General features: G+C 44.6%; 1 protein-coding gene across 2 annotated transcripts in view; it reads right to left on the bottom strand.

Annotated features, from left to right (window-relative positions):
* LOC139386276 (leucine-rich repeat and fibronectin type III domain-containing protein 1-like protein) overlaps window positions 1-14,224 on the bottom strand; it is a 108,227-nt gene that overhangs the window by 46,880 nt on the left and 47,123 nt on the right. For both annotated transcript variants that reach the window (XM_071131772.1, XM_071131773.1), the window contains exons 2-3: window positions 13,174-13,382; window positions 2,384-3,788 (exon numbers count right to left, since the gene is read on the bottom strand). In XM_071131772.1, coding sequence (XP_070987873.1) covers window positions 2,384-3,765 — 1,382 coding nt within the window. In that variant the 5' untranslated portion in view covers window positions 3,766-3,788; window positions 13,174-13,382. The remainder of the gene's footprint in view (window positions 1-2,383; window positions 3,789-13,173; window positions 13,383-14,224) is intronic.

The raw sequence follows: 14,224 nt of genomic DNA on the forward strand, positions 1-14,224 counted from the left end.
TTCTCTCCTCAATTCTTCCTTTCTCCCCCCTCCAGTGCTCTTCCGCCCATCCCTAATAGAACCTCATGCCGAGGTGATTTAGAAAGCAGGGCATGAAAGGAGTGTGTGTGTGTGCGACGGTGCCATTCTATTGTGGCGGGGCCTCTATTCACCGGGGCCCCACCCCAGAGAGGGACTGAGGCGTTAAGGGGAGTTGAGGAAGAGTGACTACCGCATAAGTCCAGCTGGGTCCCATTGTTCCCTGGTGACACCTCGCATGGATACACTATCAATGCCATCGATGGGTACCGCCCAAGTGACTGTGCCAGCAAATATACAGTGGAACCCAATGGTTCTCACAGCCGGCCCCGGGTGCTTCTGATATAAACTATCAATCACTTCCTACATCAGAGGAATGGTAGGGGCCATGTCCCAATACTGTCAGATGGCTTCCTTTTAATAGTCAATTTTTTTTCTGGCTGTTGATGTGATAAAGAGAGCATTGATTTACACTGTATGAAATGTATTTGTCAAGTCATTTCAGATCCACGGACATGAAGGGAAGGACTATCAAGCTGAAATGACATGTTTTTTTGTTTTTTTACAGAAATGGCTAAAATGATCAAGGACACATTTTGAGTAGGAGCTGGAACAGAGCAAAGTGAACATAGCAGCTAATTTGCAAAGGGCCAAATCAGCAGAAGGGTACCGGCAGACATTTCCATAGCCCTAATGCGTAGCGAGCTGGCAGGCTGGACCATTCGTTTGGTCGACCTAGTTCCTGTGGGCATTATACTGATTCGCTCGTAATAATTTTTGGGCTGCGGCGTGTTGTGTACTGGGACCTGGCAGTGGCTGTTACGCCATTCCTCTGCACAGCTTTTGAAAAATGTCTATAAATTACAGCTTCGGGGTGTTGTTGCTAGCTTGAGCTCCTCGCCCCTGAAACATGTCCCTTATGCACATTCCTCTCTTCTTCCAAATCAATATGGAAGACAGAGGCTGAATTTAAGCAAGCTTTGCTGCCCTAGAGTCGAACAAAACCTCTGATTCATCTAAATATGTTTTTTTTATGATGAGTTGTTTAAGAAATGTACTGTACTTGCTTTGTTTGTGTGGGTGTGTGTTTGTATTAGTGTATTGAATGCCTTTGAGTGTACTATGTGCTCATACCCTTCAGTGGGTGTGTAGACAAGTGAAAGATACATACTGTAATATGCTAGGTTTACATAACTGTGTGTGTGTGTGTGTGTGTGTGTGTGCGCGCGCATCTGTGTGTGTGTGTGGGCTCACTGCTTGCCCACCCCAAATAAACAAATCAGTCAACTAGTCAATGAGGAACAAGAATCAGGGAGCCAGGTTTAAGTCCTTAGATAAGTACTAGATAGTTTAGTTTAAGTACTAGATACATTCACCTACAGTAACATCTCTCCTGTCCACTCAGTTAATTAGCTGCCATGTTCATTCGTTTAGGCACCCCACACTATCCGCTGAGACAGAGTGCATCAGAGCACAGAAGCATCAGTCTATAAACTGTGTACCTGCTCTAAAACTGTCCACAATCCAAACTGTGCCTCTCTGTGCACAATGCTCCTCTACGTGTCCAGCATTCAAAATCATCCCTCCAACTCCCCGTGGTAACAGACACCGCTTGGGGAATAGGTTTCCCTTGAAACAAAGATGGAAAAGTTCTCTCTTTCTCTTACTGTCGCTGTGCATTTTCCACAGTGGGACAGGACTGCCTATCTTCGGTCACTAAGAGTTGCCACCAAGAATCTCGGCGTGGACGCCCCTAAATGACATCCTAAATCAATGTTCTCCCTTGGTGGCTGCTGTCATTGATCAGAGAAGAAAAAAAGAAAGTTGCCTGCATACAGCCCTGGGCCAGGCCCTGTAAGAAGACGTGAGAAGACTTGAATGAAAACCAATACTTTTTGAGGACCAAAATAATTAATGAGCGGAACAGAACGAGCCATCAGCATCTATCAGAGCGATACAAACTCTACAAATTGATATAAATTGATGTTGGACCTGAAGTATGCAATGACGGAAGCATCAAAACAAAAAAAGTATTACCTTGGAACAAGAACAAAGGAAACATTTTCTCAGAGCAAATGAAAAAGTGTCCTTGTTTATCTCTTGCAAATAACGATGAGTAATTACCACCTAATTATCATCTCATTATAATGACATACATTTGTACAAGATGAAATGTTTCTGGTGTTCTTATGATTGCTACTGATAGACATTTCGTAATTGTACATCTGCGAGTCAAAATGGTATTTAATCATAAAACCGTGAGTAGGTCATTAATACAAAAAAAAAACAGTTCAAAGTTATTAACTCAATCTAACCAAGAGACTATTTCCCCATCACCCATGTTTAGATCCCTATCCCTCCTCACCTGTAGATGAGCGTGTCATCCAGGGAACTGTTGTACTGGACCTGGTACATCCTGATCCCAGGAACGTGGTTCTGATATGGCCATTTGATCAGCACTGAGCTAGCTGTCAGCTCTGCCATCAGCACCCTTCCCTCCTGGTTCCTTCGTGTGTCGTTGCCCGTGGTTGAGGTGGACTTGGCCGATGTGAGGATGTCTGAAGGACCAGGGTCGGGCTCCCGTAGCCGGTTGGTGCTGTTGGCCAGGTGGGGGAGGAGGTTGACCACCAGCTCCACCTGGCCCGTGGACTCCCCCGCCGCGTTGGAGGCAATGCAGGTGAAGGTTCCAGAGTCCTTCAGGGAGGTGATGTTGATGTCCAGGCTGCCGTTGCTGAAGGTGACAGTCCGTGACGTGTTGGAGATCAGACGGCCCTCGGGGGAAATCCAGTGAATCTCTGGGTCCGGGTCTCCGTTGGCCTTGCACTTCAGACTGGTAGGCTGGCCCTCCATGGTGAAGGTCTTGGCAGACTTCCTGGTCATGACCGGAGGTTCACAGATGAACTCCTCCTCGGGGATGGTCCAGAAGTACTTGGCTGTGAGGTCTGGAGGAGAGGCGCAGGTCTCCAGGTCGTCTTCTCTGGTCAGCCTCCTCAGCCACAGCAGCTCACAGTTACAGTGGAGCGGGTTTCCACCAAAGCTCATCACCAATGACGACTGAGGAGATCCTTTGGCTTTCGCGTAGACAGGGATGCGCAGAAAAAGTGGATCCGGTGGGATCTTCTTAAGCTTATTGGACGTCATGTCCAGACGCGCCAGCTTGTGCAGGTTGGTGAAGATCCCTTGGGGCACGTGCTCTATAAGGTTATGGTCCATGTTAAGGGTGTTGACGTTGGTTAGACGGCCTATCGTCTCCCAGGGGATGTCTACCAGGTTGTTGTAGGACAGGTCCAGGTCTTCCAGGGTTCCTGTGAAGTCGTCAAAGGCGTGTGGAGAGATATTGTGCAGCTGGTTGTTGGCCAAGATCAGGTGCCTAAGGTTGGTGAGCCCCCGAAAGTGGTCATCTCTGATCACACTCAGCCGGTTGCTGTCCAGGTGCAGCGCTCGCAGCCGCTTGAGGTCCTCGAAGGTGTAAGGCATGATCTGGCTTATGGTGTTGCGGGACAACGTCAGATGGATCAAACTAGTCATGTTGGCAAAGTCCCGCCTCCTTATGGCTGTGATATAGTTCTCAGTGAGCCGCAGCTCCACGGTGCGCCGGTCGATGACTGTGGGCACGAAGAGTAGGCCCGTCTTAGCGCAGAGGATGGCCAGTGAGGGGGACAGGTTCTGGCACATGCAGCGCTTGGGGCACAGCTGTCCCCTGGTGGAGACGGCCAGCATCAACAAGGAGAAGATCAGCCGGTCCATCCTCCCTCCGGCTTTCTGGGAAACTGCAAGGCAAAGGAGAGAGGCACTGGTCATGATGTGAGACACCAGGTGAGGAATTCACTAGGTGAATCAAGATGTATATCTATGTGTTTAGCTATCACAGTGGTCAAACTGAGACTAAATATCTCTATCAGCCATGATCAGGATGCAAAACAGCAGTGTTCAAAGTGCATTCAGGTGATTAAAGCCAGTAAATGTATGTGAATGCATTTAAATGAATGCGCAATACCTCAAATTAAATGTTTAGCACAGAGGCATAAGGTTGAGGTGATGTTTCAAGAGAGCCAATTTTCTTAACAGCTTGTATCTTATTTTCCTCCTCATCGGAACTTCTTTAAGATGTTAGGGAATTATACACGTGTCGTGCTAATATGCCCAATGAAGAGATAAGGACAAATAGTATGTTTGTGTAATTATAGCTTAGCAAATCATTTAACTCAACATGCAATCCCTGGACCAAGTTAGTTGGCTGCACAGTTTAATAAGGGGTTTATCACAGCTTCTGTGGATTCTCTAAAAGCCAGTCTTTTAAATAGCTACATACATCTCCAATATGAGTGAAAACAGAAATGTATCCATATAGAAGACGCCAACTGGCAATGCATATACAATTGTAGCAAAAGCACGCAGTCATCCACCCACACACTTACGAACACTTTTTTATATGCTCTCTAAAATAAACACACGCATGCAAACACAGAAACACACAGTGTATCATATCTACCCTGCTTCCAGGTATGGCAGATACTGTTTTTTCTTTAAATAAAGATTGCTAGTCTTATTACAGATCATTTTCTATCTGAGGTAGCGGGACAGATTTGAAGTGCTATGAACTGACTATGTCCGAGATATATAGATATCCTCTCTCTCTTTCTCGTATGAAGCATATCCGTGAAACGGTGCTTTAATATTTTTATCGTGGTGATTCCTTGTTCATGCCGACGTACCTTAAACACACACGCTCCATCTGTAATGATGATAGCATTTCCGCGGTAACAGTTTTCAGCTTTACAACTTAATACACCAGGATCTGCATGGGATTTGTCATAGGCCATTAAATAGGCCTTTTGTTTCCTGTCTGTGCTGTGAATTTAATAAAACCAGGGAATGGTATTGGAATGGAGAAGTATGAGGTTATTGTATGGCTTCTCTGGTGAGACGAAGTGGCCATCAGCCATGCAGCGTCAACAGACACAGAGCAGCTGCCCATATGCATCTCATTTCACCAACCCATTTCCCAGCTGTACCTTGGATTACGGGGCTAACGCTATGATGAATACCGAACGAAAGTAACGCCACGGAGGCCACGTTGGAAGACTTTTTTGTTGTTGTTGTTTTGTTTTCTGCAACACATTTGATCTTTTAGAATAGAGGTGCAGTATGCACTGGTGCACTGGAGCATACTGCACTGGTGCGGTTACTCTCAAGGTCAAATCACTGTGTGAGACATTTAGGCCACCATACCGTACATACCGTAATGGATGAAAAAGGGCAGCATGATGGATGCTCTGAAAAACGCTTACCTGCCGGCTCCTCATAATTAAAAAGGAATTAACTGTACTGCCAGACAACAGAAAAAAACTGTCCTTTTAAAGACATGCCAACAGCTATTAGCAACTGTAAATTGCCGTTTCGCTGGGAATACAGTACATACAAATAAAGACTAACAAGGAACATGCTGCTCCGTTGTTGAATTAATGGCGGTCAGGCCACTTTCAACTTGATAAGAGGAAATGCAGGTAAATGACAAAATAACACGGATGCTGTTAAATTTCTCTCTCACACTCACACTCTCCCCATCTCACTCAGGCTAAGTTGTTGTGAGACAACACCATCTGCCATCATCTAAAGGTAAACAGTCTGTCCAAAGAATGAGGGCCTGATCTCCAGCTCCTCTTATATCATGTTTACTAAAACCACAGCCCTGTCGGCTGTAGCGGGAAACATCGTTACAGTATATGGGCAGAATTCTCCAAGGTAGAGAGCTGGAAATGCCAAGCAGCTAGCCATCAGCTCTCTGGGGAATCTTGGTGTGGACACTGGAAACAGTCCACATCCCAGAGCTTATTTACAGGATGAGTGTCCACTCTGCTCTGCTCAGACAGAATTCTCTGACTCCTATGCCTCCCCACAATGGAGATGGATTAGGCTGTCGGCTGTGGAGTGGAACGGCCTGCAATGCCCCAGGGGCCCAGGGAGGTCCCAGTCAATGAGATCTGATGCCCCGCCGCCTAAGGGATTGGGCTGAGGGAGAAGAGAATAGGAGCAAGACCCAGGGCGGTTCACTACGCATGGAGTAAAGACAGTCTGGGCGACACTTGATGGCTGCCGTTTCCTCCACTCTGGGATAAACAGAAAATGGGATCGCTTGTCCTTCTGTTATTCAGGGAATCGGGCTTCTGCTTACTGTCAGTATGTTTTCACTTTAATGCTGAAGAGTTGTACAAGAGCACTAATGTATTCTGGTCTTGATAGTACAAGACAGGCTACAGGCGTGTGTAAATACTAAGTAGTTAAAACATGAGCATCATTCGTTTTTAATCATATAAATTACCAAGCTTCTACAGTATAATGTGAAACATGAGGCAAGATGAAAGGAGCCTGGTAGAACATAGTACAGTAGTACACCAATAACCTTACAAAGAGGACCGATACAGGAATATATCAGCGTGATTCTTTCTCCTTCTCAGAAGGGCCCATCACACAAACGGACTGAGAAGATCTGGCACATGCAGATGTTTGTCGTCTCAACTTGCCAATAACTTAATTGCCATGACAATCGTATCGCTGCGTGATATTAATCATGTCGCGTGAAACGTTCATTTATCATGGCAACGTGGCACCACATCCTGCGTGTCTGGCTGACACGCTTTGACGGATGTGCGCTCGTGTTATCGTTTTATGTGGCAAGTAATGAGTTAATATCACCGCAGTGTTTTTTTTCCCTACCTGACGGTATGACGCTGATATTCTCTAAATTGTTTTGGGGTAAATAGCCGATTCCGGTTTGTGCGCTTGTTCCGAAGGCGGCTCTGGTCTGGAGCTTATCCATTAGGGCCATGGACCAAAGGCCTGTCTTACACACCCCATTACGCACCACCACTCTCTTCCTCGGATAAAGGGATGGACAGGAAAGAGAGAAAACATAGTGCTTCAGCAAGACGCTGAGCCATGCATCTCTATTATTGGTCAGGGTGACCCTCAAGGCATGCTCCAAGGTGTTTGTCTCATAGCAACCGCAGATGAACAGGCAGACCAGGGTTCTAGGAGAAGGAGATTGGGTTTCAAAAGCCAGTATATTGTACATTTTGGAGACTTGTGTTGTTTGTGCTTGGGTCTGCGAGGATTGAGATGGACTGCGGCGGTGCTCAGAAGGTGGGAGACCGCAGAGAATCAATCATTTGACACACGGCCTCAGCTACTGAGTTATATCATGAGACACACAAACACTGAGGGGCAACATACCAATCTATCCTATATAGTACATTTACAGCATGCGAGTAGATATCCCATAGACTTCCAGTAATTGTGCTAATGCTAGTAGATGAAGGGCCTCACTGCTAAAATCCCAAAAGTATCCATTTAATGATGAACTTTGCTCTGTGTCATCAATTATGCAGTTTTAATGGGAAAACAAGGCAAAAAAGTTTCCCGCCATATGCGCTCGTCAAATAAAAGGAATAACCACACCCACTTCACATTAACTGGGTGTTGTATGATGCTAGACACTGTAGAGACTTTCCCAGAGGGCATTTTGGAGCCGTTTTCAGTGTGTTCCAGTGGTTAAGTTAGAGTACAACATTACTTGATTATTGCAAGGCAAACATCCTCCGGGTTCAGTAAACTTACCGTCCCATAAACCCAGTAAGCCTTCAAAAGAACAAGCTATGACCGGAGCCTTTAGAGATCAAATGTTTTGCGGTGAAACCCTAAAATCAGCATTGTAGCTCAAAGACGACGGACCCCTCGCCACACATCCCCACGTTGGCCGGGATCACTACCGAGATCTAAGCCACACAGGGGATTCAGAGTGTCTAATGGGGCTACAGCCTCGAACACATAGCACTGCACATTGAATGATTCTCTCACAATACCTCTAAAGCATCCTACAACCGTAACGCAGACGACAACCGCAACCTAACATAACTGATCATCATTTATGGGTGTGTATATTTCCTGCAGAGTCATCACAGCAAGCCTTAAATGAATGTGAAATCAAAACACCAAGAAAACATTCTGTTGGCTGTGGACTTTACCGCGGTGACACTGGGAAGCCGGGTTCCCTTTGAAAGCCCCTTTTAGCTGGAAGAGGCGAGGCGGGGGCCCTACTTGGTAGTCAGCAGTGCTAACTGAGCTCCATTCATGATCACTGCATGCAGCTGTCCCTCTAGGGCTCCTCTATTTGAAGAGATAAGATTAACTGTTTAAAGATATATGCTGCTTTATTTTGTTTTGATTGTTCCGTTAATTTATCCCCTCTTGGCGAATTACGTTGCGGTTATCAACTCCATCTCAATGTGCCAGCATCACACATAGCTGACGAACTAGAGGAAAGTGGTAGAATTGTCAAATGTGAAATAGAACAAAAATATTGTTTTTGTTTTACATTGAATCAGACATGGTTAAATTTGCACATTTCAATCATACCGATTTTTGCATAGCTGGCATACTTTTCAGACTGCTGATTAGGTTATAATTTTAAATCTGTGTGCTGTTTCATCTGTTACACTATTACTGTTATTACGTTGGATGAGAGATAGTGAGAGATATTCAATGGTTTTGAATGGTCAGATCCTTCCTCAAATCTCACAGTTCCTTTAAAGACAGTCTTTGAAGTCTTTATCTGACTCTCACAGCACTGCATTACTGTACGGTTCTCTCAGATAAAATACTGTAGCTTGCATAAAGTGAGGATCAAAAAAATAACAGTGAATATGGTGGTATGTGGCATATGGTGTATAGCCTATGATGCTATGCTATCCCAAAAAATATGGTCATTTAGCAGACACTTCACAAAGCTGTCAAAGAGTAAGACACAGTATTAGGCCATGTGGGAATCAAACACACAACCCTGCTGTTGCCAGAACCATGCTCTAAACCGTTGAGGTATTACAACTACCGTACATGGAAATCAAGCAAACATTTCAAATTGCTCAACTGGGAATTTTATCCATGTGACGTTGGAATAAAAAGTAGGCATTTTCCTGTCAGTTTGCCTACTTCCTATCCCTCCATCATGTGAAAAATATCTAGTCCTTCAGCCTCAGAGCGTTATAAAATCCACTTGATTATGCTTCATCAAACTTTCCTATGCAAATCGAGCTGAAATCAGGGATTCCATGACTCTTTTGTAAGTAAATCGATGCTTTTTGACTAGTATTTCTAAACCTACAAAATGCATAGAGAATGTATGACTTCTCCCCTGTCCCACAGTTGCAAATATGCTTCGGTTTTTGCCTATGTTTTCTTTGATTATATTTGTGCTGCATGGGTGCCCAAGGGAAAACTCTGCAGTCTGTGATGGGACCAAGTACATTATGGATTGAGTCTGATTTCAAAACCACTCTCTTCTGTCACAACTCCCCGGAAAATGTTTGAATAATCTCTGTCAGCTTCAGCAGACTTGCTCCATTTCACAGCAACTCCCAGTGAATTACCCTGGGCGAAGGCACACTCCCGCTCTGGATATATCTGCCTAGACTGGTCCATGTCTCCAAGACCCTCCTCCCACTGCCCCACTGAACCCATCTATACATGTCCCTCATCTACAGTACATTCCTTCATATCTCTCATCCTCTATCACCTTTGCGCTCAACTCCCATATCCGTCCATCATAATCTCCAACATAAGATCCCATATGAAAAATCAAATAAGATAATATCAAATAAGATTTTTATATGGCAGAAGAAGATGATTTGTAAAACATCTAATAATAATCTGGTAAAAATGTGTATGTGTTGCCTTATATCAGTGGTGTATTTGTATATGTGTGGACTTACAATGCCTTCGGAAAGACACCTAGACTTTTTCCACATTTTGTTAGGTTACAGCCTTATTCTCATTTTTGTTTAAAAAAAATGTATGTCCTCATCAATCAGAAATATCACATTTACATATGTTTTCAGACCCTTTACTCAGTACGTTGCTGAAACACCTTTGGCAGCAATTACAGCCAAGTGTTCTTTGGTATGACGCTACAAGCTTGGAACACCTGAATTTGGAGAGTTTCTCCCATTCTTCTGTGCAGATCCTCTCAAGCTCTGTCAGGTTGGATAGGGAGCGTTGCTGCACAGCTATTTTCAGGTCTCGCCAGAGATGTTCGATAGGGTTCAAGTCCGGGTTCTGTCTTTGCCACTCAAAGATATTCAGAGACTTGTCCCAAAGCCACTCATGCGAAGGTCTTGGCTGTGTGCTTAGGGTCATGTTGAAAGGTGAACCTTCACCCCCAGTCTGAGGTCCTGAGCGCTCTGGGGCAGGTTTTCATCATGGATCTCTCTGTCGTTGCTACGTTCATCTTTCCCTCAATCTTGACTAATCTCCCAGTCCCTACCGCTGAAAAACATCCCCACAGAATGATGACCTACCTACATGTTTCACCGTAGGAATGGTGCCAGGTTTCCTCCAGACGTGACGCTTGGCATTCAGGCCAAAGAGTTCAATCTTGGATCAATCAGACCAGAGAATCTTGTTTCTCATGGTGTGAGAGTCTTTAGGTGCCTTTTGGCAAACTCCAAGTGGGCTGTCCTGTGACTTTTACTGAGGAGTGGCTTCTCTCTGGCTACTCTACCATAAAGGCTTAGATTGGTGAAGTGCCGCAAAGATGGTTGTCCTTCTGGAAGGTTCTCCCATCTCCACAGAGCAACTCTAGAGCTCGGCCATCGGGTTCTTGGTCACCTCCCTTTAGCCAGGCGGCCAGCTCTTGGAAGAGTCTTGGTGGTTCCAAACTTCTTACAGTTAAGAATGATAGAGGCCACTGTGTTCTTGGGGTGTAGTTATTGTGCGTTCTCAGTGGACATTCGGGTGTTTTCTTAAATTCGCTCTGGCTATCTACAGTACTCCGATTTCAGAGCACTCTCGTCTGAGTGTACCAGAACGCAGAATAATTCTTCTACGAGCGCTCGACACCCGTTGAATATGGCCGGTGTCAGTACCCGTCGGGCAAAAAAACGCAATTAAATTGTTTCCAGCAGCACAGTTACAGTCACCAAGCCTTTGGTAAACACAAAAGCATTCTAACCAGCTCTGCTAGGGCGAGTACAATGGTCAGAGGGGTCTCATTTGTGTCTGGACGTAGCTAGCAAGCTAGTCAACATTAACTTGGGTGCTTGACTGGCGTTGTAAGGCCAGAACACTCAAATCAACCCTACTCCTCAGTCTAAACGTCCAGTGTATGCTCCGAGAGCAAAACGCTCTGAATTTACAAACTGACAACGCTCTGAATTTATGAGCGCAGGCACTCCAGATTCAATTTAACTAGGCAAGTCAGTTAAGAACAAATTATTATTTACAAGGACAGCCTACTTATTCCTCCCCATCAGGAAATTGAACCCCGGTCTCCTGTGTGCCCTGCCTGATGTATGTGAGACCTTAGAAGGTAGCACGTTGGTAGTAGCCAGTGACAAATATAAAACCTAAGTAGGGATGGGCTTGGTTAAAACCCTGGTTGGGAGACCAAAGGTATAGCTGTAAATAAATCAACTGTCCAGTAGGAGGTGCTGCTTAACCTTAACCATGGAAACTCCAAACATGAAAATGTACATACAGTCGTTGCTCCTTTAAAACATGCACGAGACATTACGTTTTTTTTTTAAATAATACATGCAACATTTTTGTTATGTCTACATTTTAACCACCCGTATAAGTCAGATATTACAAGAATCTTCTTTGAATCTTTTAAGTGTACTTGTTGTCATATGTTTTACTTAAAAGTTACAGGTAGAACATAAAGCAATCTTGTTAAATTCTTCTATATCTTTTCCATATGGGATCCTGCTATCCTACTCGCTCTGATCTTCATCACCTGCCCTACGTGTACTACACATCAAACAATCCATCATTCCAGCAATTCACCCATGCACCCATCCACCCACCCACCCACCCATCCATCCATGAATCCATCCTAAACACCACCCAGCTACCCAACCAGCCACCCCCTCTGTAATGTCAATATCAATATTCAAATCATTCCAAGGGAATCTGTTTTTCTTCTCCATTTTTCTCCATTAACTCAAAGATGCATAAATATCAATTCATGCACATTTAACACCACCACCTGCCCCCAAATGACCTGTTGGCATTTCTACCGCAGTGTTTTCCTTAAATTAAAAACCGTAACAACATGCAAATACAAAAAGGGCACTTTGAGGTCCGTTACTTGTTTTACAGAAATGTCAAGGTCTCAGAATAGCTGAGAAATTCTGCAAGACCTATCCAGGCAAATTACAAAATGACTCACTCAGACTGCATACTGTGTTATCTTCATGCATTATCCCTATTTCTCTTCTTTGTTACAGCTAGTTCAGTGATCGATTCCCCGCTAAATGTAGGGTGAGCGACAATGTTTCTGGCTTTTAAAGCAACATTGAAAGTGCCTGAATGAATTAAGACTGCATGGGCTGGCACAAAATAAATCACTGGCTGCACATAGGCACAGCTACAGTATTCTTTCCAATGTTACAAGTAGTAGTTTAGTTTGTGCTAATGGACTAGCAGATTTTACTTATGTATGGTGTTGTGATGGTGTTGTGGTAGGTTTAACTTCCTGTTAAAATGCCTGTCACTTTGTGTTAGGGTGACTTTTGACCCCAGGCCAGACAGGGGCAGCTGGCTCAGGGGACAGGCTACAGCAGGTCCCTGTACTTGATAGAGGCTACGACACTGACCTTTGACCTTAAACCTCTAAACACTAAGGACAGCTGTCCCAGAGGGAAGGTGTAGCAGGTGCTGCCATGGCAACCGGTTGTGAAAAGTAAATATCAGCCCTTAAACCTCAGATGAACAGGAATGGGAAAGGCTTTCTTTAAATTCAATCAATTCAGTTATTGGGGAAATTAGACCCCAAAAAACCAACTGGTTGTTTAGGGTTAGGTCCGTGGATTTGGATTGTGACTTAAATCATCAAAATCATCACTATTGATGGGCCAGATGGCCAGCAGATTGACAGTGTGAGGGAGCTGTCTCTTGTCTTGGATATGTCAACGTTCCCCCTTCATGCCTCTTCACACCATTGAAATCAAGACCAAGACAGCTGTCCACCATCAAGCCACTGCTGCCTCATTACAATATTCAAAAGAAAGTCTGTCCATTATGCACACTGCGTAACATCCCAGGATGGGCAGTGCTGTTCAAGACGAGCTGTATCGAGGTACACTGCACTGATATACATACCTCTATCTGGTGTGGTCTGGCAGGGTCGTGATCCTCATGAAGACTGTGTGGGCTGTGTTGGCCTAGCAGAGAAGGGCAGACACGTGCAGCTACATGTGGTCAGGGTGCCGCTGAGCAGGGGGTAAGGGGGACTACCTAAGTAGCATCTGGAGGTCGGCACTGGGGACTAAAGGAAACAACTGGGACCCTTGTGGAGGATGTCCATTAACCTAGGGGTGAGAGAGAGAAAGACAGCATTATATACACTGAGTGTACAAAACATTAAGAACTCCTTCCCAATATTGAGAACAGCCTCAATTACTAAGGTGTCGAAAGCATTCCACAGGGATGCTGGCCCACAGTTGTGTCAAGCTGGCTGGATGTCCTTTGGGTAGTGGACCATTCTTGATACACACAGGAAACTGGTGACAAGAGAAACTCAGCAGTGTTGCAGTTCTTGACACAAACCGGTGCATCTGGCACCTACTACCATACCCCGTTCAAAGGCACTTAAATCTTTTGTCTCGCCCATTTACCCTCAGAAAGGCACACATACACAACCCGTGTCCCAAAGCTTTAAAATCCTTCTTTAACCTGTCTCCTCCCCTTCATCTTTAACCTGTCTCCTCCCCTTCATCTTTAACCTGTCTCCTCCCCTTCATCTTTAACCTGTCTCCTCCCCTTCATCTTTAACCTGTCACCTCCCCTTCATCTACACACATTGAAGTGTATTCAGTAAGGGATCGTAGCTTTCACATGGACTTAGTCCACGTCATGGAAAGAGCAGGTGTTCATAATGTTTTGTACACTAACCCTTGATATGTTTTCAGAGAAAAAAATAGGCAGACAACAATGAAAACAAAATCAGAGAACAGCTATGTGGTGTGACGAAACACATTCCACAAGGGAGTAGCAAACTGATTCCACTCTACACCAGACTGTACGCAATCCTGTTTTATTTGATCAATTTATAGGATATGCTCGACTTAACTATAACATTCTCAACTTTATTATATTCTATTTACAGTATAATCTTAGAGTACATGACAGATACGTCTCCCTCTAAAATGTT

This window comes from Oncorhynchus clarkii, chromosome 27 (genome assembly GCF_045791955.1).
Source record: "Oncorhynchus clarkii lewisi isolate Uvic-CL-2024 chromosome 27, UVic_Ocla_1.0, whole genome shotgun sequence".
Classification (NCBI taxonomy): domain Eukaryota; kingdom Metazoa; phylum Chordata; class Actinopteri; order Salmoniformes; family Salmonidae; genus Oncorhynchus; species Oncorhynchus clarkii.